Source organism: Mesoplodon densirostris, chromosome 9, assembly GCF_025265405.1.
Source record: "Mesoplodon densirostris isolate mMesDen1 chromosome 9, mMesDen1 primary haplotype, whole genome shotgun sequence".
Lineage (NCBI taxonomy): Eukaryota > Metazoa > Chordata > Mammalia > Artiodactyla > Ziphiidae > Mesoplodon > Mesoplodon densirostris.
Window position 1 is genome coordinate 70,586,074 of NC_082669.1, and position 25,247 is coordinate 70,611,320.

At 42.3% G+C, this 25,247-nt stretch overlaps 1 protein-coding gene across 2 annotated transcripts in view; it reads left to right on the forward strand.

Moving 5' to 3' along the window:
- The window catches only part of BMPER (BMP binding endothelial regulator), a 252,603-nt gene that overhangs the window by 142,189 nt on the left and 85,167 nt on the right, over positions 1-25,247 (forward strand). For both annotated transcript variants that reach the window (XM_060108393.1, XM_060108394.1), the window contains exons 8-11: positions 3,199-3,308; positions 6,633-6,773; positions 8,873-8,977; positions 12,917-12,962. In XM_060108393.1, coding sequence (XP_059964376.1) covers positions 3,199-3,308; positions 6,633-6,773; positions 8,873-8,977; positions 12,917-12,962 — 402 coding nt within the window. The remainder of the gene's footprint in view (positions 1-3,198; positions 3,309-6,632; positions 6,774-8,872; positions 8,978-12,916; positions 12,963-25,247) is intronic.

The window sequence follows — 25,247 nt, forward strand, 5'->3', positions numbered from 1 at the left end:
TAGAGCATGACACTCTTTGGCCTTTGTTTAAACTTTATGTCAGCTTCTTCCATGTGATCCTTAGGTCCTTGAGTTAGTTGAGGTCAGACTCTTTAATATTCAAATAAAAGTAGCTTGATCCATCACATGAATACAATAGACTATCCAGCATCCCCGCCAGAATCTCCAGGGATCCTTGGGGGATGGCTTATATTTTCTCTAGTCACCACTGACTTTGTGTTTCTGCTTCTGCTGTTTTCTCTCTCTTTGTTCCCTTTCTCTTTCCTCTATTCGCTCCTCCCCCTCCCCCTTCCCTCCTCCTCTTCCTCTTCCTTCTTCTTCAACATCATTTTGTCCTTTCAGGGACAGCCCCCCTCTAGTCTTTTCACATTCTATCGTTCTATTGAGTCAAGGCTTGCGTAGCAGATTTCACTGAAGGTTTACCGTCAATGGGGATGATTACTTTTCAGGGAAGCACAGTGAATAACATAAAATGAACTATTAAGCTCCCTTTGTTCTTAAAAGGTCTTAGCTATTTTGTCTTCCGGAAAATTTCACTGTTTGCCTCTTTTGTTTGGGCTCCAGTCTCCTTTCCTTACTGTCCACACTTTTTCCTTGAATATCTGTCTTTTCTTTTATAGCTTGCTTTCCCCAATTCCAAAACATCTGCTCATTTATTTTCCTCCTTCCCAGCTTCTCATGGCCATACCTTGAAGCCTTATCTTTCTACAACCAAATTGGCAAATAAAAGTATCTTGTTAAACTAAGGCAGATTTCTCCTCTTTGGAGGATTCTGCTGCTAATTCTTCATCTAACAATGTTTGCCTTCCTGCTGTGTATACACACACACACACACCCCTACTTTTAAAGTAAATACAAAGGTATTCTAAGAACAAAGCAGAATTGTTTAGACATGGCTGACTAAAGGCATTTCCACTGATTTGTGTGCTTCTTGGGTTGCCAGCTTGTTCTTGTGCCCCTGGGATAGAATTAGCCAGTTGGCTGTTGTTGAAATTCTCATGCTGTGGGTCATGGTGGAAGCAGTGTCCTGTCTAAGTGGGAAAGTCATCACAGAGGAGGTGTCGTTTGGGGCCTGGCCTTGAAGTTAAGTAGGCTTGATTAATGCTTTGAAGCTGGTATCATGGATATTCTGAGTCAAGTCAGAGGTTTCTCACATGAACAATGGCTGTTGTATTGAATGCAGATTTTTCTGTCTGTTCGTGGTCATAAGACAGACTACAAAAGGAACGTCGAGTCTTAGGAAACTTGAAAGTCATAATTCTTCCAAATGAGACCTTTTACAGTTGGGCTAAGCCCCTGTAGAACAATGTGGAAATGGCTTAAATTAGGCTATGCATGGAGTCTCTGAACCATTGTTTTGAATGTTTTATCTTATTTTGAGCCATGATGACTTTGGGATTAAAGTAAGATTGTATGTTTTTTGAAAGTAAAAGGAAACATACCCACACAACAGAAGACAGAAAGGAATAAAAAGGAAACAGGGATGCTTACTAGATGCTGAAATCTTAGACTAATTAGACTATTGGCTCGTTGGACACTGATTTGCTGTTCAATTCTCCCTTGACCGAGATTCATTCACACAACATAACATACCTCTGCCTTTTGTATGACAACATTCTTTTCCTCTCTTTTCTCATTTTCAACGATAGCCTCATCAGAGGTTTGTGTACACAAAGTACCCAGTGCACCTCTTATTTATTTATTTGTTTTTGGCTGCGCTGAGCCACATGCGGGATCTTAGTTCCCTGACCAGGGACTGAACCCACGCGTGCTCCCTGCAGTGGAAACGTGGAGTCTTAACCACTGGACCGCTGGGGAAGTCCCCCAGTGCACCTCTTAGGGTGACACAGCCCAGGATCATATTTGAATTATACCACCTCTAATAATTATAACACTTATCATCTGCCACCTATTGGGTGTGTTTAACGAGTACCAGGCTCCGTGCTAAGAGCTTTACACCAATATTTTTAGGTAAAATTTACATTTTCTAGAGGGATAATTCAAGCCATTGGTCACATTTGTTCAGGGGAATAAACTCATTGAAGAGTCTTTTTGTTCAGCAGTCTACTGATGTATCAATCCACCAGTCCAACCATCTATAAAAGATAGGAAAAAGGCAAACCAGGTTATCACAATTTGAAAAAAATACTCAATTGAAGCGGAGCTATTTTTAATTCTTAAAAGACAGAAATGTCTCTTGGATTTGAACAATTCTAATTCTGAGAATAGCATTTAGCATGTGCTCATAGGTATTTCAGCATTTCATTGGGCCTCCTAATAAATAGAGATTGCTTTTAACCTTTATACAGGAAGAGTGTGGGTATAAATCTGATGAGTGATGATTAATCTTTGACTTCTCAACTTAGTCCTTAATTGAAGTAATGTTTCAGGGATGTTTTATGTGATCCAGCGAGTAGAGACTCAAATACTGAAAGAAAGGAGGATACTGGATTGTACCCTTTATTCGGGGTTGCTTTTTTGGTCCTTTGGGTCCCCAATCAAATCCTCATGTCAGGGGGAACCAAGGTAATTCTACAAGCGGTGTGATGCCTGTGGAAGGTTGGACCCTGGGGGAGTTGGAGTCTGCCTCTCTGTGCTCTGAGTTAGCGTCCCCCTTTATGCTAATGGACTTATCATTTCTTCAACTGAGATGCTATCTCATTAGTTCTTTTTCCTCATCCTAGTCCTTCCTGGGATATCTTGACTTCTCCTGCCTCTTCCCTGCCAATACCCACTTTCTGGATAATTTTATTTATTCTTTAAGATACAGCTCAGGCATCACATCCTCCAAGAAGTCTTCTTTGTCCTCCCTGTCCCCACAGTTCCCAGATTGGCTTCTTTCCAGAGCTGCCCATCTTGCTGTATTGAAATCATCTTTTGTGGGTGTGTTTCCCCAGTAGACTGAGCTCTATCAGGATAGGATGTCTGAGTCATCCTGCTTCACTATGATGAACTCATAATAAAGATTTGTTGAACTTAAAGGATTCAGTGTGGAATCAAAGTCTCTTTAGCAAAAACTCTCTAAACTCATGACTCCTGGGGATCCCCTGGGAACATCTGACCCAAGGCTCTGTTTTTGTGCACCAAAATAGCTGGTCTTGTGAGAATGTTTAACACGCCTGTGATGTAATTGCTGATGATGAAGTGGGACATACCTGGCTTCTGTCTTGCTAACACTATGCCATTGCTTCCCTCTAGGTCAGAGGAAAGTATTTGACCTCCCATTTGGAAGCTGCCTCTTTCGCAGCGATGTTTATGACAATGGATCCTCTTTTCTCTATGATAACTGCACTGCATGTACCTGCAGGGTAAGGTGGTTCTGAGGGGCGGTGGTCCAACACTGATAGCATTTTTGGTTTTTAGTGTTAACATAGCCAAACATGATAATGTGTTATTTATGTGAAGGAGGCCTTATTGATGTCACTTTACGAGTAAAATCATACTTAAAGGTCACAAGAATGTTCAAACATAGGACCCAAATTACAACTCACTGTCATCTTCCCAGGACCAATAAGTTAGCTCCTGGTGGTGAGAATTAAACTCTTAGCGGCTGTCCTTCCTAAAGGACTTTCTAAAAAAATCAGACAAATGCACGTGGCAATGTTCTCTGGCTCTAATTATTCAAGATGAATTCTCTGATACACCTGGCAATAAAAATGGCTTTAATCGCATTCAAGAGAAAAGAAAGGCATGGATTCACAGTTTATCATAAAAATAAACCTGGTAGCTTGGGAAGAGAGTATTTATGTGTTGTTCGTTGTAGCATTTCTTACTTGAGTCATTGCACACTTTTCTCAAAAGGCAACCACAAGTCTAGTGACTGGTAAAGAAAGAATTCCACAGCTTCAGAAATTTAAAGGGATACATATCACACGTTTCTAGACTATGTTTATGTGGTGATTTATTTCTGAAACCGAGAAAATCATTTATATGGAGGACTTTAGGATCATTCATTAGTGAGTTAACCCAAACATCTGTGTGACGGGAGTTTAGAATACATTTTGGTGGTGATAGTTGCTGTTTTGTTTTTAATAGCCAGAGGGCTATAGAGGGAAAGAGGAGCTTTTCTCAATGTCAACTATGAGTCAGTAGCTGGGATTAGAGTTCAGAAGTTCCTGGTCACTCGAGGCATGCTTTGTTAAGTAGCATGCACTCCTTCAGGGAGGTGGCCCAGTAAGGTCTAAACTGTCTGTTCCCTGGCACTGAGCAGTGAGTAATTCTGAAGCCCGGGAATACCTTCCTGAGGCTCCGTCCTCTCTTCTGTGGTTTGTATTATCCTGTGCTAAACATATAGCCACTCCTTCTGCCTTGGCCTCCATCATCAGGACTTCTCTTTCTCTACAGGAATTTCACCGGTTATAGCTTCCTCTTGGGGATACTGAGCCTTTGATGAAACACATCACATTTCCAATTCTCTTGATTACAGGAAAGCCAGGCATCCCAGGAATGGAAATTAGTTATGCTTGCAATATTTTGGGTCTCATTCTATTTTTTGTCTTTTTTTTTTTTTTGCAGACAAATTTTTTTTTAATAAATTCATTATTTATTTAGTTTTGGGTCTTCGTTGCTGTGCGTGGGCTTTCTCTAGTTGCAGCGAGCAGGGGCTACTCTTCGTTGCAGTGCACGGGCTTCTCATTGCGGTGGCTTCTCTTGTTGCGGAGCACGGGCTCTAGGTGCACAGGCTTCAGTAGTTGTGGCACGCGGGCTTTAGAGCGCAGTCTCAGTAGTTGTGGTGCACGGGCTTAGTTGCTTCACAGCATGTGGGATCTTTCCAGCCCAGGGCTCGAACCCGTGTCCCCTGTATTGGCAGGTGGATTCTTAACCACTGCACCACCAGGGAAGTCCCTTGGGTCTCATTCTTTAAGAGATTCTTTGAGAGATGATTAGGCAATATGCCCCAGTACTCAAAAGAAGTGCAACCATTCCTTCAAGATGTTTTTATCAGAGTATGAGTTCACAATCATTTCTAGGAAATTGGATGCTTGAAGAATCAGGCTGCAATCATCTGGGATGATCAGTATTGTTTTTTATCTATTTAGAGCTTCCCTCTCCGGCATCCCCACCCAATGCCATGGCAGGTACAGGAAATAGTTCTCTGAACACAGTATGGTTTCAGGTCTCCATGGCTTCAGATTTAAGGATTCTTCTGCCTGCTGTGTCCTCATCTTCTTTAAATTTGATTAGCAAACTCCTCTTCATCCACAGCAGCCTATCTCAGGTGTCACCTCCTTTAGTGAGGCTTTCCTGACCCACCTAGATTGGTAATTGTTCCATCTTCTCTACTACCCCTACACCTTTACTAGTTCTGTTTACATTATACCGCAGTCTTTGTTCAGATGGTTCTCTCTCCTCTTCGTGAGTTCCTTGAAGACAGAGCACATCCATCCATCTCTGTATTCTCATTGCTTAACCCAGTGCCAGGCAATGATCTAATGGGTACTGTGTGTGTGTTTGTGTGTGGGGGGGTGGGATGGGTGGGTGTGGGTGTGCATTTAATGAAAGTTGGGAAATCTACCATGAAGTATGCATTATTCGAGAGCTAGTGAGTGCCCTTGTTTTTCAAACTTGAAATCAAGACATACAGTTTGACAAAGGATTTTTTTTCCAATTTATGAGTTGACTTATAATAATTTCTGTGTGCCAGGTACTGTGCCAAGTACTTTACATATTTCATTTAAACTGCACAATAAACCTGAGAAGTAGGTATTATCATCTCCATTTTGAAGATGAGGAATCTGAGGCTCAGGGAGATGGATTTGCACAAGATAACACACTTAATAAATGAACTGGCATTCTACCCTGGTCACCCTCAGAGTTTAAGTGGCCTCATTTAAGGTCACACAGTTTATGGAAGAGCCCTAGAACCCAGTCCCAGCTTTGGAACTGCTTGTTTGGTTCCTTTGTGAACATAGAACACAGTAAGGAATTTCATCTTAACGTGGAACATGAGCTCTAAATTTTTACTCTTTGACCAAAGATACGCTAAACCTTTACACTAAACTTCTAGAAGGTGTCATAAAGCCAAGGAGGAGAACAGAGGGAGCACAGTTAATGAAGGCTGCAAAAGAGGAAAAGTGTAGGAAGAAAGAAGGAAGCTTCTTGGCCCACAGTGACCCAGGGCTTCTTGCCACACATTGGCTCTAGCAGAATCATCAGTCTCTTGAGCATTAAATAATAAACCCTTGGAAGGTGGGGAGCATATGTCACATAGCTGCTTCTTCTTCTGGTCCAGATACTAAGTCAGCAAATAACATTTTGAAGTGAATGAAAGATTTATGGCAACAAATTAAAATATGGTATCTTCAGGATATGGTTTATTTTTTTTTTGCGGTACGCGGGCCTCTCACTGTTGTGGCCTCTCCCGTTGCGGAGCACAGGCTCCGGACGCGCAGGCTCAGCGGCCATGGCTCACGGGCCCAGCCGCTCCACGGCATGTGAGATCTTCCCGGACCGGGGCACGAACCCATGTCCCCAGCATCGGCAGGCGGACTCTCAACCACTGCGGCGCCACCAGGGAAGCCCCAGGATATGTTTTAAAGCAGTTAGTTATGGGTTGTTAAAGGAAGGCGAGGTAGGGTGTTCGGTAGAGGTGGAAATGGTTTTTAATTTCCAGTTTGCCTTTGGGCCCCCAGGACTCTACTGTAGTGTGTAAGAAGAAGTGCTCCCACCCTGGTGGATGCAGCAAAGGCAAGGAGGCCTGTTGTGAGGAGTGCCTTCTACGAGTGCCCCCGGAAGACATCAAAGTGTGCAAGTTTGGAAACAAGATTTTCCGGGTATGTCACGAGCCAAGCTCATGGGAACTGTTGTACAATACTGAGTTGTAAAAAGCTCCTGACAAAATGCAGATTGCAGTATTCCATCTTTTGTATATACATGTGTGTATGTGTATAAATGTACTTATTTATATTACAATATTATATATACATATGTATTTAGAATCAAGGACACACAGGGACAGAGAAGCAACTGTTTGAAAACGTGTTTTTCTTTGGCTTTACTTTCGCTTTACAAAATACTTTAAACCTGTAAAACATTATTGCCCTTTCCAAATGTGGTGGCCAGTGGCTGGGGCTGAGCTGAGGATGTCCCCCGGATGGTACAGCTGCGGGTGCCCAAATGCCCAGGGGCATCTCCAGCAGTCGGAGATGCTCAGTGCTCCTTGCCAAGACCCTGATTCTTTTAGAACTTTTCCACTGAAATTACCTTTTCGAAGAGAGATTTTCTCATTTGGAAGATGTTTGGGTGAGGATGTTCACAGGGTCTGTGGCCAGCAGAGCAGGTGAGTAAAGGTGAGAGAGCTCTGCCCCAGCCGAGCTAGAAGGGCTGTCTGCTGCCCATCTCAGGTATGTTTTACATCGTTTTCTAGCAGCCCGGGTGGGAAGTTGTGCAGCCACCATTTAAACATCTGGATGAAGATGGTTGGCTTTGTCCAAAGTGCTTCCCATCTAGTCTGTTTTCCCCAGGGGTGGAGGGAGTCTCTCTGTATCTGAAGGCAGCATCTCAGGATACCATGAGAATCGAGACCCTCAGAATCAAGTCAGAGACAGAGGCACCTCAGGCCTGCTGCACCTAGCTAGACTTCCTATTACAGAGGTGGAGGGAGAGTCTTGATTCTTAAGGCATCTGTAAGAAGCCCTGATGTGTCATGCCTAAGGGAAGGCCGTCGTGTGTGTGTGTGTGTTGTGGTTACACCGGGCTTCCAGAGCCACTCACGTGTCCACTTTACACAAAGCCTTCCTCTGTCTCCAGAGCCTCCAGACGCAGTAGGCTCACTCTGATAACAGTTTTGTGTGCAAAGTGCTTTCCAGGCTCCTCGCAGAAAGGTCCCTTCATATAAGTAGACGAGGCCTGAAGTAATTTACAGAGTCCTAGAAATGTGCACTCAGAGAATTTGCGGTAGTCAGATGCCCTTGGAGACAGACTCAGTCAGAGAAATAAAAGGCACTAGAGAGTAGGTAGTCCTTAAAATACCTTCAAAAAATGAGAAGGAAGAGAAAGGGAAATAGTCAACATCAAAGATCTGGGCTAGTTTTTCTGCTTTTAATAAAATTTGCTGCTTAGATCCATAAGCCCAGAAAGGAATCCTTGCTTTGCCTGTAACCTCTTTTCTCACAAACAAGGATGCACATTCCTGCATGTTCTCCAGAGGTACAGGGTTTTTGTGACTGGGCATTTGACAATTGCCAATTATAAATCCAGGGAGTCAAAGAAATTCCTCAAACAGCCCTTTCTGGACTAGAAAATGTGTCCCAAAGTGCTACCCAGCTTTTTGGTAGGAGAGTATCAGACAGGCAGGGACATGGGACAAATGGCTCTTGGAATTTTCTGTCTGGGCTCCACATTTTCAGACGGCTTGCTGGTCAGGTGTCCGCCTGGCAATGGGAGTCATATGAATTAGCCTCTGTTCTTTGCATGTTCGTGCCCTGTGTGGGCCAGAACCATGTCACATCTGGGAATGAACTAACCACCTGCGGATATCTCAATTAACTGCTGGCATCTGGGACAGCTCAAACATTTCAGTCCTATCAGATGGAAAAATTAGACCCTTATGGTTGCATCATGTATGAAAACTCTTGTTTGCCTCCCAGGGTGGAGCTAAGTAAACAATGTAGGAGGTGCAAGATGCAAATAGGACTTGGTTAGATGTACGAGAATTCTTTTCATATCCTGGAGGGGAAATGCACACACACACATACACACACACCCCCCCTCCAATCTTAGATGTAGATGAACGCCTCAGAGTAATTTAGTCTAATGATGGCATCCATCACTCAGGGTAAGAAATGCTTTCCTTGACAGACAAATCCCAGCCTGCTGGATTAGCTCCCATCAGCCTCCAGCTGATAGCAGAATCCTGTGCTCTCTCCTGTAGGATGGAGAGATGTGGTCCTCTGTCAACTGCACCATCTGTGCTTGTGTGAAAGGCAAGACAGAGTGTCGCAAGAAGCAGTGCATTCCCATCAGCAGCTGCCCTCAGGTATGTGTGCAGGTTGACTTTCTCTCTACCTGAGCATCTTGAGAACCATCCTGTGTGTGGCATGGTCACCTACCATCTTCTGAACACAAAATCCAGAGCCTCCAAAATTGCCAAGTTCCCAAACAGCCACATGTCGCTTGCAAAGCTTGCTGCTTCTCTTTTATGGTTCCCGCCCAGATTCTAGCCTAGCGAGACAATAGCTCTTACCTTGCTCCATTTCTTGCGGACCTCTCCCAGGTCTTTGTTTCAATGTCTCCAACTCCTGTTTGATCTGCTCCCTTGTTTCTTCTGCTGGGTTTTCTGTTGAACACCATAACCATCCTTTGCATTTTCTGCTTTCTCTCTCATTTCTCAAATCAGAGTTTTCTTCCCATTAACCATTCAAAGGAATATGTGGTTGTTTATTAGTAAATTTCCCAAGGGGTTTCACCTGCCCAGCAGCACCCTCCAGCCCCTTTACTGAAGTTTTCCCTCTCTAACCCTGGCCTCTGTTGTAGCCCCAAATGGAAATAACATCCTTATGGAAATATCTCTTTTCAGAAACCCACAGTTCCAGCGCACTGAATAAAGCAACCATTATCTTCCAAAGCATGAACTTCATTGAATTCACCTCAGCAACTTGAAACCTTTCAAGGTTTTATGCATTTTGGGAAAATGTCAAGCCTATTCAATACCGTCCAGTGAATGAAAAAATACATCCATATATTCAGGACATGTCTTCCCCTCTCTGTTAGAGACGGCTTTTAATTTTATTCACATCTGTTATTATTATAAACAAAAAGTTGCTGTTTTTACTTGAGGGCCAAATGAGGCACAAAAAAACAACAGCTGTTGCTATTGCACAACTGAATAAAAGGAGCAGAAAAAAAAGAAAAAAAAATCCTAATTAGTCTTGCTTTAAAAAGCCTCAGACATAAAACTGAAAACCTCCTATAAAAGAAACAAAAAACAAAAAACAAAAAAACCAGGCAATACAATAAGGAGACTTGAGCATGGTCTGCTTATAAATATTCATTGGGAAAAATGGGATCACATCATCTCTGCCCGTCCTCGGGGAACCCTTGCTGCTAATGAACTCTGGCAGCACATGTTAGTAATAATGGGCTTCCTTATTCTACAAGACAAAAACAGAGGGCTGTGCTGCAGGCGTGATGGTTTTCATTGTCCGCTTGCCATGGGGAGGTCACCGCTCTTTCAGTCACCAGCATCTCATTAGTGTCTCTTCTTTGTGGACCATATTTGGGCCAGGAGCATCCGTCCCTCCAGGAGGGCCTGTTCCTGCCCCACCCCTCCTCGTCTTGTCAGAGCCCATCAGGCAGTGCCCGGCTCCTGCCTCAGGGCTTACTTACCTTTCTGTTTCTAGGCATTTTTCCAACCATTCCTCTGGTTCATACTTTCCCTCCTCAGGGGCCAGCACAAGCACTTTGGAAGATAACTTGGTTCTACCATGGAAATCCTGTTAAACACTTAACTTCCCCTCCCCTGCATTGCCTGGGGAAATTAAAAAAAATTTTTCTGGAGAAGCAGGCTGTATTCCTGCTCTGTCCTTCCTGGCTACTACACATCTCTTTTTCCAGAAGTATGCGTGCCTTGTTGAAAAAGAATTCTGTGGTTGGATTCCCTCCCTGACAGTCCCCCAGGGGCAAAGGAGTGCCTTTTTTGAGAGGGACTGAGGGTTCCACTGGGGACAAGGTCGTTAGGACACTGTCATCTCATCAGTGTTAATATGTACTGAAACTTTCTCTGTAGTCACAGGACCAATCTTGTTTGTTGCTGAGACCACCCCTCTGAGGTGGGTGTTGTTACTAGACCCTTCTTACTGATGAGGTCGCAGCGGGTCCAGAGTTCCACAGCGAGTTAATGTAACTCAGGAGCACAGGCTTCATAGCTTGCCCTTGATTTATTCCCTGCCTAATTTAGTGATCTGACCAGCCCCATTCTCACTTCCTGAAGAAGGGAGCTGGCTGTTTCTGTCGAGGTGCAGATGTAGGGAATCATAGTCACCCTTTGTTGAGGACTTGGTTTATACAGCTCTGCCCCGTTCCGTTAGTGAACCTGATGCCACCCTCCGGTGCTATCATTTCATCAGCCTGAGCCAACCTCCTTTGGCTTTGTCCTCAACTGTTTTCAGTCATGAGAAGCCGAAGGAGACCTCTGTGCCAAATAGAAAGATAAGAGAAGTCTTGGCCATAAGATTGTCATGGTGGGGCCTCCCTGGTGGCGCAGTGGTTGAGAGTCCGCCTGCCGATGCAGGGGATACGGGTTCGTGCCCCGGTCTGGGAGGATCCCATATGCCGCGGAGCGGCTGGGCCCGTGAGCCATGGCCGCTGGGCCTGCGCATCCGGAGCCTGTGCTCCGCAACGGGGGAGGCCACAACAGTGAGAGGCCCGCGTACCGCAAAAAAAAAAAAAAAAAAAAAAAAGATTGTCATGGTGCCCCAGCCATGGGAGGGCTGCCAGTTTTAAGTCTCATTCAAACCTGTCATAGCCTTTAATGTACCTTTTAAGGCTTCGCTGATGCAAAAATGAATCAGACATGGTTCTAATTCTTCAATAATCAACTAGCATCTTGGGTTTTTTTTTTTTTTTTTTTGGTTAGTATGATTGTTTTTAAGTACCTAAATCTATTCCTGATGCAATTGACAGGTAGTAAACCAGTGTGTGGCCTTGACACAAGTCTTGGGCCACCTCTCTGTGGTCTGTTTCCTTAGTTTCCTATAAAGATGGGAAAAGGGCATCTATATTTAGAGGGTTGTTGTGAAGCATAAATGAGATAAAGTAAGAAGAACGTATAACATTCTTTCTACTGTATAGCAGATACCCAGTAAATGTTAAGTTCTCTTAAAGATTAAGATGAGACCTCTCTCATCTTAAAAATCTGGAGTGGAAAGAAGGTGGCCCATAAAGTCACACAAAATTAGGTTTGATTTTGGGTTCTACTACCCTTGTGTTGCGTGACATCTATTTCTTCATCTATAAGAAGGAAAATGCTCAGCTCATAAAATTCTGGTGCGTCTTAATAACACAGATTATAATAACATAATATTAATTAAACCCTAATATGTTCTTAATATTAACTTATAAAATCCTTACAATTAACCTGATGTTAGATAACCTAGGGGAAATATCTAGTAGGATGTTTGTTTCATAGCATGTGCTTCCTAAATGTTAATCTTCTTCCACATTTCTTTTTCCCTGTGATTCCATTGAGTCAGAGATAAGAAAGATCCATTTTCTGATAAGGGTCCTGAGAATAAGCTTCTTCCTTTAAATGTCAAGCATCAGCAAAAAATTGAAAGAAATGCAGTAGAGGAGATTACACTGTATTTCCAGAAAGGTAATGGAAAATTACTCAGGATTTCAAAACCCTCAGCCTCATTGGCTTTGACTACATAATAGTGACTTAACAGGGATGGCATACTGCTTTCTGAAAGAAGAAATCAGACTGAATTTGATCTGTAGCACAGATATTGTTCATATGCATAGGCCCAAGCTTGGGTTACTGTTTATTTTTGGGCCCTTCCAATAAGCAAAGACAGAATGAAGGCCTTGCATGGATTGATAGCGTGACAGCCAATTCCCATTTCTGTGTGTGTGCACTTGGTCTCTAGAGGGCTAGATTTGGGTATCAGTGAAAAGGTGGAATCCAGACTGTCTCCATCTTCGCTCCATGTGAGAAAAATCACACCAATGAGGCCTTTAGATATTGTATTTCTCGGAGGATAAAAACAGGAAAGCTTTCTGAATGACTCTGCCTGGCCATAGAACCTGATACTTGAAACTTCATTTTTACCACCATCATCACCATCTGGGCATTGAGTTCAAATACAGCTGGGACTGATTTCATTGGTTTGTCTGGTATTAGATTTAAAAAAGAGTTTTGTCCTCAGCAGACCCTGTTTCTTAACACTGAAATCTTATTTGTTTTTCTCTTGATTAGGGTAAAATTCTCAACAGGAAAGGATGCTGTCCTATTTGCACTGAAAGTAAGTTTGTTAAAAATATGCTATTAATATTTATTTTGCATTTTATAGTGCAACAAGAAAAACGGTGGTGTAAGTTTTCAGCCTATTTTAGTTCTGTAGGTCTAGGATGGGATCATCTCACCTTCCTACAGACAATTTAAGTCAATGGTAATCCTCGAACAGAAGCACAACTGAGACAAATGTAGATGTTTCCTTTGGAATTTGTTGCTCTGAGAAATTTAGAAGACAAATGGTCTGATGAGGTTTTAGGAAGGACCAGATAACTTCACGTGCCTTTTAACTGCTCATAGCATTTGCAGTCCTAGCGGCTAAGATAATGACATCCAGTAAAACCAAACATTATATATAATCTAGGAGAGATTCTCCTTCTGTCATTATGAAGCCAAACAGTTAGGCTTCTTCCTCCCTCACCCCCACCGTTTTGCCCTTTCACTTGGGCACATCCCATGTCGCTGTCGGTAGAGAGAAAACAAGAGTTCATTAGGTTGGCAATGGTTTGGCCATCCTGTTATTTTTAACTGAGCTCTTGAAGGTTCTCTCTAACATGGCTTATTCCGAAAGCCATCTGGGACTGTACTACCCACCACGCAGAGAGCATAGCAACAGATTTAATGTCATCCCCACATGTAGGCATGCCCGGATCTATTAGCAAACCACTGTTTTAGTCCCCTCACGTTCATATGCTTTCGAGATAGCTTTCTGAAGTGTTTTGTTAAAGGAGGAGTATTCATAATGTCACTGTCAAATTAGTATGATAAGCAGGATTAACCAAGCCATGGAGTCTATTAGAAGGTATTTTTGAGCCATTCAGGCATAGAGAAGTGGGCTTTGATGACAGCTGAAAAGCAGCTTTCACGTGGGAACAAGTGCTCCCATTTAGACAATGGATGCATAGGTTCGTTGTCTGTATTACCATATATACATGTATTACTATATATATATACACATACATATCTATATCTCACCAGTTTTTGAGACTGAGAGATATTAGACAATTATACACTATACACTGGATGAAAGTACTGGCTGAATTAATGAAAATTAAATTATAAATTTAATAAAAGAATTTTTCTTTAAAGGTAAGTAAGTACATAAAATAACTCAAAGGAGGCCAACCAAGTATGACTTAGTAGAGCCTGGGAATTATGCACAAAGAAGAATTAGCTATGATTAACACACCAGTTGATTTTAAAACATGTGTATAAACTATTACATTTAATCATCTTCCCAGAGACTCTCTGAGGAAATTTTGTTTAGGGATGGTTTGGAGGCCGCTTCCAGCTTCATTCCTTTTTGGATGAGCAGAGTTGAGTCTAAATTGATGAAGTTTTCCTCTGTATCCATGTCGATGAAGATGTTTGCATTTCCCTAGAAAGTACCTCCTGGTTGAAGCAGAGACTTCAACTGAACTTCTAATGAACTCCTCAGATTTCCTAGCTGACCCTTTCGATTTGCATGAACACAGGTTACATCTGCCCATCTCACTGCTGTCAGGCAGGAACACTGCTTATCAGCTTAATAAAAACATATGGCCAGTCTTGTACAGAAACAGCCTAAATCTTGAATTACCTGACTTTGTGTTGCAAGAATCAAGAAGGAAGATTATTGAGATCGTTGAGAGGAAAGCTACATTTCATTATTAGTTTATCCACTATGGGCTAGACTTTCCAAATATAGAATACTGGTGGCTTATTAGAAAACAAAAAGGAAAGAAAAAGAAGAATAGAAGGATGGGCATGACAAAACTAAACCAAGTTTGTAACTGGTCATATTAAATATTTATTGTACATTGTATTGTACATATAAATGTACATGTGAATGGGCCTGTGACTTCTGTCACTGAGAGAGGCAAGTTGGCAAGGGAGAAGCCACCCAGCTGGAGGGGCACCAGGGAGATCACTGACTCTGTGCACCTGCGTCCAGCAGGTCAGTGTGGGAAGAGCCCAGGCATGTGGTTCTTGGTCCAGATCGAGATGATATCATCAGATGGTGATGTCTCAGTTTCCTTTGGTGTTCTTTCCATCTGTTTACTGTCTCTTGCTCTCCAGCAGTTCTTCCATCAATGCTGTAAAACACATTCTATTTGTAGAGGTTTATTTATTCAGATCAAGTTATGAGAAGGGATGACTTCCAGTTTTTTTAAGCAATGCCCAGATTTTCATAGCACATTCAGGTAGACTTATTCCAATGTCCTTTAGCTGCGGCCAAAAGACCTCCTGTTTTGTCATTCCTTTGTCATTATACCCAGGATCCAGAACAAACCTTAGAGCTCATTTTTTCCTCCTACGTCAATTATGAAAGTTCTTCTGGTATATGGGTTCCTAGAGCAGACAAATGAAGGTTGAAGTCCAAGCTAAGGCTAGTGTGTTCTAAAACCAGAAAAATGACCAATTTCTGTCTCATTCAAACAAGATCACACATGCACATATATACCCCATTAGTTACTGCAGAGTTTTCAACCTCAGGATTGCTGATAGTTTGGCCAGATAACTCTTTGTGGTGGAAACTGTCCTGTGCATTGTGTGATGTTTAGCAGCATCTCTGGCCTCTACCCACTAGATGCCAGTAGCATCCCAGCAATATCTCCCGACATTTCCAAATGTCCCCTGGGGAGCAACATCACCCTTGGTTGAGAAGCATTGGTACTCCAAACAGGGGTAACAGTGTAGGTGAATCCAGAAATAAACACCTGTGGTACTAGTAACAGTAACTTGACTCTTAACACAGGAGGAAGCAGGAGGGTAAACTGAGGCTGACCTTTGCTGATGTAAAAAGTGACAGGGTAGGGGAACTTCCCTGGTGGCCAGTGGTTAAAACTCCTTGCTTTCACTGCAGGGGACACGGGTTCGATCCCTGGTTGGGGAACTAAGATCCCACATGCTGCACGGTGTGGCAAAAAAAAAAAAAAAAGACAGAGCAGAAGCCTCTGGATTTAATTGAATGTATTTCTATATTGTCATTGCCTAGCCCTAGAAAAAATTGTAAAGGCATATTATATCTCGATCGATTCAAGTCAACTAAACCATCTTTGCTTTAGTTGCTAGGAAGCTAGAAATAAATTTGTACCCCATCTCTGACAGCATGTGGTTCTTGAGTAATAAACTTTCTCCTGACTTTGTCTTATATGTCTACTACCTTTATGTGTTTTGGATTATTTAGCATGTATGTGTGTAAACTACTTGCAATCCTCTTTTGGAAGGAGACAGGAATAAATACTTAGATAGATATATATACGTACATACACAGATAAAATGGACTGATTACATAGCTTCAAATCTAAAACTTACTTTGGTTATCTGCAGTGAGATGAGTGTTCCATTGTTTCCAACAGTGACCTTGCATTGTCTGTTTCTAAACTCCCACAGAATTCCTGCTTTATTGACTGGCTTAATCTGTCTTGGTAGTGTTTGGGGCTCTCTCAGACCTCTGAAAGGAATAGTGAAGAGAAAACTCGAAGTAAATGTGTAGAACATTTTTAGTCTTCTCTTTGCAAGTCAGTGATAACAGTCATTTATAATTTTGTAGGTAATAAGCAATAATTGACGCACAACACTGTTATGTCCCTTATAGTACAGTAGTCTTTGGGTTGGTCTGAAAGGCCAATGATTATTCTATCAAAAAAAAAAAAAGTCCTTTTAAAATCAGACCTGAAGAAAGTATGAAAAGGATTACTGTCTTTTAATAACATGGGAGATTCTCTCTTTCCAACTGAAAAGAATTAAATTTTGTTTAGATGATTTATTTAAAGTGAAATATTTGAACTGAGCTAAACAAACTTTATAAAGCTTTGGTGCCAATGCTGTTTCCTGCCAAAGTATGAGCTATCGCCTAAAGCGAGTCCTGCTTTCCCGGAGCTGAGCGTGATGGGATCATGAGTTGGGGGCCAAGAAGGCCACTGTCTGTTGTATGTATAGCACTTGGTTTGTGTGAAATGTTATCTTACTGTGTGTTGGCAAACAGTAGGTGGAATCTTGACCTAGCCACCCAACAGAGACCTGAATCAGATAAATTCTTTGTTGGCCGAATGTCTGTTTTCAGACATGGAAATAGTACTTAGTGGCAAAGTTTTCCCTGGTAAAAGAGGGAGGTGTGTGTGTGTGTTGGGGTGTGTGTGTGTGTGTGTGTGTGTGTGTGTGTGTGTGTGGAGAGAGAGAGGGAGGGAAAGAGAGATTGACTTTGAGAAAGAATTTAGTCTCTTAACCATCTACAAGACCAGAGGCAACCAAAGGCAGTCCAGACATTGGTGCCCCAGCTCCGGTCTTATAGATTCATTAAGCTGTGCCTGTAGCTACATCAATCCTCACCATCAGAATCCTAACCCCAAAACAAAGTTCACGATTACATAACACAGAGGAGGGCAGGGTATGCTGAGCACAGATGTGCATTTAATTGAAATAACCTCAACTGCATGTCCCACAAGTAACAGGAAATATCAGATTTCAGCAACTCAGGGTACAAGGAGGCTCACAGTTGCCAGGTGACTTTTAAAAACCCCCAAGGGTTAGATTTCCAGCTATGTGCAGCACTGGGGTGCCTGCTGTCCAAAAGGGGCCCTGCCTGCTGCGTGCACCCACCACAGGCATGGTGGAATTGCCCTGCCTGGTCTTAGCACACTTTTTTTTAAGTCCCTGAGCATCCCTATAGCGATCTTCAATTAAAGAGTGGTTGTAGGAAGGGGAATGCAACAACTTAATGAAACAGTGACCTTAGGGCCCATTTTATGAGAAATCTCCACTGACAGAGGTTCCGCAAATTAGTAATTCTGTGTTTGAGCCTCCGAGACTGTAAGCAACTCCAGGTCCCTTAATGCCAAGAGTCTGTCTTTAACTCAGGAAAGCAAGGAGATTTGAAACCGGAGCTCAAGATGCTTGTAGAATAAGAATTTGTGGTGTTGACTTTAGCCCTGCCGAGGGGGAAGAGGAGGTGTTAAGCTAAGTGGCCACTGAAGTTGGCCTCCAGCATCTGGAGGTGGGTTTGTCACAGCTCCCAAGGCCCACCCAACAGACGGGGTGGCAAATAAAACCCAACTGTACCACACGTGGCGGCTGGGAAACCCCACGCAGGCAGAAGCGGCATTGGAAGGGTGTGAGGAAATCAGTTTGTTTTCCATTTTATATGCTGCTCTGTTCTAAGGGATACTGTTACCTTCAATGTTCTGGCTGTAAATTGATGCAAAGTTGGAGGAGCCTGAGGTTATTAGGGGTTATTATCCACCATGTATTGTCAGTTTCTACAGGGTGTCAGTAACTTCGTAAGTTCTGACTGTTTAGTTAACAGTCATCATCATGGAACAATAATGGCAGTAATTGTAATAGCAGCAGCAGCTAATTTTTATTTATATTAATAAACAGCCCAAACACTGTCCTGGGCTATCTTTGATCTTACTTGATCCTCACATCCATTTTATGGTCAAGTAATGTTATTAGCTCCATTTTACAGCTGAGGGAACTGAGGCTTAGAGGTTAAGAATGATGCCCAAGGTAGGTAGTGGAGCCCAAATTCCTCCAATGAAGTCTGGCCCCAGGGCCTGGGCTGGAGTTTCTACCATTGACTTCTTAGTCATTTTGTTCGGCTTGACAACCAGGTGCAGTTAGGAAGGGAAGAGAAGGTCCGAAGGGCTTTACAGCTGGTGGGGATTAGAGATTGGAGAAGGATTTTAGGGAGAGTTTCCAATTTGATACTTTCCCTCCACGCCACCTGGGGAGAAAGGTAGACTCAAGTGCCCACACTTTCATCTACCTGGCGACACCTCCACCTTTCTGCTCAGGTCCAGAACAGTTGGTGTGCTCTGTGCTCACTGACAAATCAAACTGGCGTGGTTTTTCCATGTCCGCTCATTTTTCCAGGTATGTTTTTTCCTTCTGGCAGCTCAAGGTGGAGGTATTTCCAGCAGTAAGTGAAGATCTCCCCAAATTTCTTACTTACAATGATAAAATACCTATAGTTTTAAGTTTGAAATCACTGTGTATAAATTCCATCGGGAGTAAGAAAGAGCAGAATCACTCTGCCAGTCAAGCTCATCATCATTTTAGCATCATGGAATTGTGTAAATGAATGGACCTTAACTATGAGGTCAACCTTCCTACTTCTTAGGTGAGGAAACTGAGGCTCACAGTAGTATTAACTTTAAGAGTTACGATGAAAACCTGCATTTTTTTTACCTCCTTCTCCGGTATTCATTCTGTAATATCATATGGCCTCCCTGGATTTTTGCTTGGGAAAGTATTCTTAATATAGATACACCATTATTAAATCATTCAGTTAAAAGTTACTCTCTTGCCTAATTTTGAAAGAATATATTTTATACATAAGGATATGTATAAATTCATTATTAGACATCTGGCACATTTAGCCAAGGCTGCCATCTTGAATCTTCAAGGAAGATGCAAATACCCAGTTTTTAAAGAAACTTGTGACCAAAACCTCTTAAAAGTGGTGCACCTAAAATACCCCTAAGTGACAAAACAAAGAATATAAATCCCAAACTCTGAGAAGTATACTTTGTGGGAAAAACTGTATAATAAATTACGCATTACTGTATGGAAAGCTGAGGCAGATTTATACATCTCTGGAGGTCACATCTCCTCTGAATAAAATAAGAACAACAAAAAATTGCTACTCTGCTGCCACTACAATTGCTCCAATTACCAGCTGCGATTTATTGAATGTAAATCTGTGTCAGGCATTGTGATAAATGCTCTCCATGCAGTTCTGTCACTTAATCCTCACAATGATCCATGCAGTGGAAGCTATTGTTATACCCATTTTACAAATGAGAGATCTGAGGGTCTGAGAAATTAAATAAGGTGAGGTCAACCCATAGCCTGGTCCATGTGACTCCAGAGCCCAAACTTTAAGCACTGTTATATGTTCTTTGTTGACTACATTTTTATTCATTTCAGAGGTTTACCGCCAAATACATATGAAGTTTGCCAATTTCTTTCTTCTGTACACGATTAAGGGCTTCTATTTGAAAGCAGTTGTATTTGCTCACCTTTTAAAACCTTATCTATGTTTTTGAGGTCACTTAACCTCTTCTGCTTTTTGGATTACAATACTTGAATTCTAACCTTCCTTGGGAGTTTGGAGATATGACTCATTAGCTGCACTCGGTGGTTCCCTTTGATGTGAAATTCATATTTATGAGTAGTATCATCCTTTTCCTTATCACAGTCCCCTTCTTGGTTAATGCTCTCCACCCCCAGCCATAGCTCCTTTCCTCTGCTCTGCCCTTTCATATCTCTCCTTAGTACACACATCTGTTCTGCTTTTACTTTACACCTTTTCATCCTGTGAGCTCACAGCCCTGCCTGCATCTGCAGTTACTCTCTCATTTTGGTTTCGCATTTGTCCAAACTTCCAGGTCCTTAACATAGGACTTCTTGACAAGATACGAATATGGTAGGTCTCAGCTTCTAACTTTTTTGGAGAGTACATTCTTCTTTCACAAAGGACTGTATTTGAATTTGATTAACAGTTGCTACCTTTGATTCTGTAAATTATCTGGGTTGGGAGTTGGATGGAGAGATTAATGACTGTTTCCAACCCCTATCTGTTGACTGAATTTTGGCACCCTCTTTATCCCAGCTGCGCAGGTTTTGAATCTTAATGTTATTTCTCATACTTTGGGCATTTCTCTCCCTTGTTGATAATCAGTCGTCAGGTCTGGTTGATTGTCTCTTTGCGTTTTTTTTCTAATAAATAATTCCTTTCCCATTCCCACGGCAGCCAGAACCTCATCCTATTGCCTGCAACTAAACTCTGTCTTTTCTCCGTCAGCCCCTTCTGCATACCACTGTCGGAACCCAAACTTGGCTTTCACGAAACCAATACCGGCTTCCTTCACTGGTCTCTCTCAGAATTTCCCGAAGTTTGTTTTATAAAACTCTAGTGCTGAGGGATAGTAATGAGTAATATTTTCAAAACAAGGTTCTGTTATTAAATACATTAGGGAAATGCTGGGTCAAGTAAACGGAAATTTGTTTCCTCACTGCAGAATTCGCAGAGCCCTTTCTATGCCAATGTGCAGGGTAGACTTGCAGGAGGATGATGGAGCGTAGAGTCCCTCCCAAGCTAATTTGGGCTGCAGAGGTTTTTTTATTTCTACTTATTTTGGCAGAGTAACAGGCAGGATTGATGTTTCATAGGAAACATGTTAAGAAATGCTGGTTATCTGGAATACATTTAAACTTCTCAGGCTGGCAATAAATCTCAGGCCAATTTATTTAGACGGCTTGGGTGTCTTAACATCTCCTGAAGCAACTACCCACTCTGGGCAGATCAGTCTCCTGCTATTCTTATGCAAGCTGCCTTCTTTCCCATGTCCACGACCTTGTTAACATTCTTCTTTTGGTCTAGCGGCTTACTCCATTCTACTCCCAAATCTACATTTGTATGTCTTTTATAGATGAACTAAACTCACATTGTCTTTTCAACACATTTACATTTTATACGTATGTTACAGTCTTATCCAGCCCTATTTCAGCTGGCAGTGGGTATCTACTTGCTAGATTTGCATAGCATTTATAATAATACAACTAATAATGACTACTCTCTAAGCATCTATTATGCTTTTGGCACTTTTGCAATGCTATCTTTGTCTTTATAACCACCCTGCAAAGTAGTTGTTCTTCAACCCATGTTACAGGTGAACAGACTGAAGTTATACAGGTAGTGTGCACATGATTTTGTAGTCATTGTGTAGCAAGACTGGGATTCAAACCCAGGACTCTCTTCTAAGCAACTTACTTAATGTTCACAAAGCTCTAAGGTGGCTTTAAAACTGGAAGATAGGTTAATTTAGAGATGTGAAACCCATCTTTTCACTCAGGTAAGAAGTTCTCTTTACTGATAGATAGCAATTTCTAGTTTAAAGAGAGCAGACATTTTAAGGTCAGACTTGGATGATAGAGTGGCAAAGATGCATCGTCTATAACAAGTTTGTATTAACACCCAATGAATTTCCAGCATTCGGGAAGGTGCCCTGGAGGACATGGATAAAAGGCTGATACAGGGCCTCCCTGGTGGCGCAGTGGTTGAGAGTCCGCCTGCCGATGCAGGGGATACGGGTTCGTGCCCCGGTCTGGGAGGATCCCATATGCCGCGGAGCGGCTGGGCCCGTGAGCCATGGCCGCTGGGCCTGCGCATCCGGAGCCTGTGCTCCGCAACGGGAGAGGCCACAACAGTGAGAGGCCCACATAACGCAAAAAAAAAAAAAAAAAAAAAAAAAAAGGAAAAAAAAAGGCTGATACAGACCCTGAGTTTAGGAGCTTGTAATGTGGTTTGGGAGATGAAATGTAAACACATTAAATGAGAGAACCCTGTAATATAGTTTTTAATTAACTTCTAGATAGGTGTCGTTAAACTGAAGTTCATGAACTCTTAGGAGGTCATTGATCAGTCTTAGGAAAGGGTGTCTGTGAGCCTCTGCATTTGAGTGGATATACTCATGTGCACTTGGAAGGAAGAGTGTCCATACATTTCTTCAGATTCCCCAAAAGCTCTCTAATCCCAGTTTGTTAACAACAATGACTGCGTAGGATGCTGTGGTATAGGGTGTAAATGGAAACCTCAAGTCATGGTGTGGGAGGCACTGGCTTCAAAGCCACAGAGATTGGGTTGGACTCTGTCTTTACTGCTATTGGCTGGGTGACCATGGGCAACAAGGAAACCTCTCCAGACTCATTGCTAAGAAATTAGGGTAATAGTATATACCACGTGTAGAGAAGTAGTGAGGATTAAAGGAGATAATGAAAATATGGAAAGCATCTGGCATGGTACCTGGTGTAACCTAGTCACTCCAGACCAAGCTGCCTTGACTTTTGCTAGATTTATTAGTTTCCTATTGCTGCTGTAACAAATTATTACAAACTTAGTGTCTTAAAAACAATACACATTTATTATCTTAAGTTCTGGAGGTCAGAAGTCTGAAATGGATCTGAATGGGTCAAAATCAAAGTATTGGCAGGGCTGCATTCCTTCTCGAGGCTCTAGGGGAGAATCCGTTTTCATGCCTTGTCCAGCTTCTAGAGGCTGCCCATTTTTCTTGATGTGAAGCCTTCTTTCATCTTCAAAGCCAGCAATGGCAAGTTGAGTCCTTCTCATGCTGCAGCACTGTGTGACACTCACTTTCCTGCCTTCTTCCTTCATTTATAAGGACACTTGTGATAACATTTATCCTGCCTGGAGATAAATACACAGGATAATCTCCCCATCTCAGGGTCAGCTGGTTAGCAACCTTAATTTCATCTGCAGCCTTAATTCTTTGTCCTGAGAGCATTAGTTAATTATTCAATTAATTACTTGATTAAGCAAAATTCTGTTGAATTACCTGCTGTACACCATTTATTACACTTAACTATTTTAGTGAGTTCAGTGTGGGCAGTTTATTTTTCTCCACTGAAATTTATTCTTTAATTAATTAACCCATTCATTTAACAAATATTTGATACCTAATATGTATTATACCAGGCATTGCTATGAGTAATGCACAGATGAATCCGTTTATCATATATATAAATGTAGATCCTCCAATATCCAAGCCAGTGTGCCACACACTGAGAAGTATACACAAAATTTACGTGTAAGGAGTTTAAGGCCTGTTTTAGGAGTTAAGGATACATTACAACTAAAAGATGTAGTTGGGTGGAAAGTGATTTATCGTAAGCATTCTGTGGGTTTGATGACCATATTTTTAACCTTTAACCTTTTAACCTTCAAACTAAAAAACATAGTGTGACTGTAAGATAGAGTATTTGAATTTAAGAAAAGTCCCAGAAAAGACGAGCTGTGTGGTCAGTTTTGCTTTGGGGACTTACAAGAAAGAGAAGTGACTTTGGCTGAGGCGTGGGGAAGGTTGGCATGTGAGCCAGGAGCTGATGAACTCCAGTGCTGTGAACTGAGGTGTGGGGCAGGCACAGGCCACTGCACCAACCAAGATGAGAGGTGGGGAAGCCCTGGGCTCAGCTGGGGAGGCCGTAATAGGATGTCAGCCTCGGCTTTAGGTTTAAATTTAGTTCAAATTAGATTTCGAAGGTAAGAATGCTCCCTGTTCTCTTCTGTTTGAAGTTGGTGAGGATATGAGGTTATGGAAGTTATGTGAAAAGAAATTTACATTCTTAACAGTATCCCTACCAAACCTTTTTTATTTTTTAAATGTTAGTTTCAGGTGCCTACTCAACTTTTTTTAAAAATCAACTTTTTATTTGTAGATTTGTAAGTCTGTCTCATGGGTTAGGGATGGGTGGAAAAAACCCCGCTATGACCTAACCCCACATTCACACAGTCAAGTCAGATTAAGTTTTGATTTAAGAAGCCAAGGATGTAAAATCTGAAAGGAATCCAGGTGCCCCTTGGTGGAGCTTCTGTTGGCTTTGAGGTCCCCTGGGGGCAGCAGCTGTCAGGGACACCTCTGAGAGAGGCCAGAGCCTCCTGTGTGGGGAAGTTCAGTTCCTGCTGGGTCACACACAGCCTGTTTATATTGGAGGCTTACATCATGTCAGGAGGAGCCTAGACAAACAGCATAAGGGCTTGTGTTCAGGGCAGCGTTTCTAACCCCAGCCTTTCCTGGTTCTTGACCCAAACTTGGCATTATCACGGCTCTTACCCACCTGGGATTCCCAGGAGCCCCTGCATGACCCAGTGGTGCTGGGGTCCCACAGGGCCTGTTTTACTGCAGTTTATGTTGAGGAAAGTTTAAAGCCATGTTTTTCATTTGATAGACCTTCCTCATGGTTAGAAAACTACTCTGGAAAGGTACTGATCTGTGTGGTGGTGTGGTATTCTCTTTGCGGAGAATAATGGACTGAGGATGAAAGTCATTTTCTGTGTTTTCTTTTTTTTTTTTTTTTTTTTTTTTTTGCGGTACACGGGCCTCTCACTGCTGTGGCCTCTCCCGTTGCGGAGCATAGGCTCCGGACACGCAGGCTCAGTGGCCACGGCTCACGGGCCCAGCCGCTCCGCAGCATGTGGGATCTTCCCGGACCGGGGCACGAACCCGTGTCCCCTGCATCGGCAGGCGGACTCTCAACCACTGCGCCACCAGGGAAGCCCCATTTTCTGTGTTTTCAAAGTGACTTTAGTAACTGGGGAAATCTTACATTAAGTGAAGAGGAAATACAATTTCATGTACAGGATAATCTTAACTATGTTAAAATGCACACACACACACACACACACACACACACACACACACACACACACACAAAATGGTAAACAGTGATTATTTCTTGTTGGCGGAACCGTGAATGATACTTTTTTTATTCTTATGCTTTTCTGTTTTTGTTT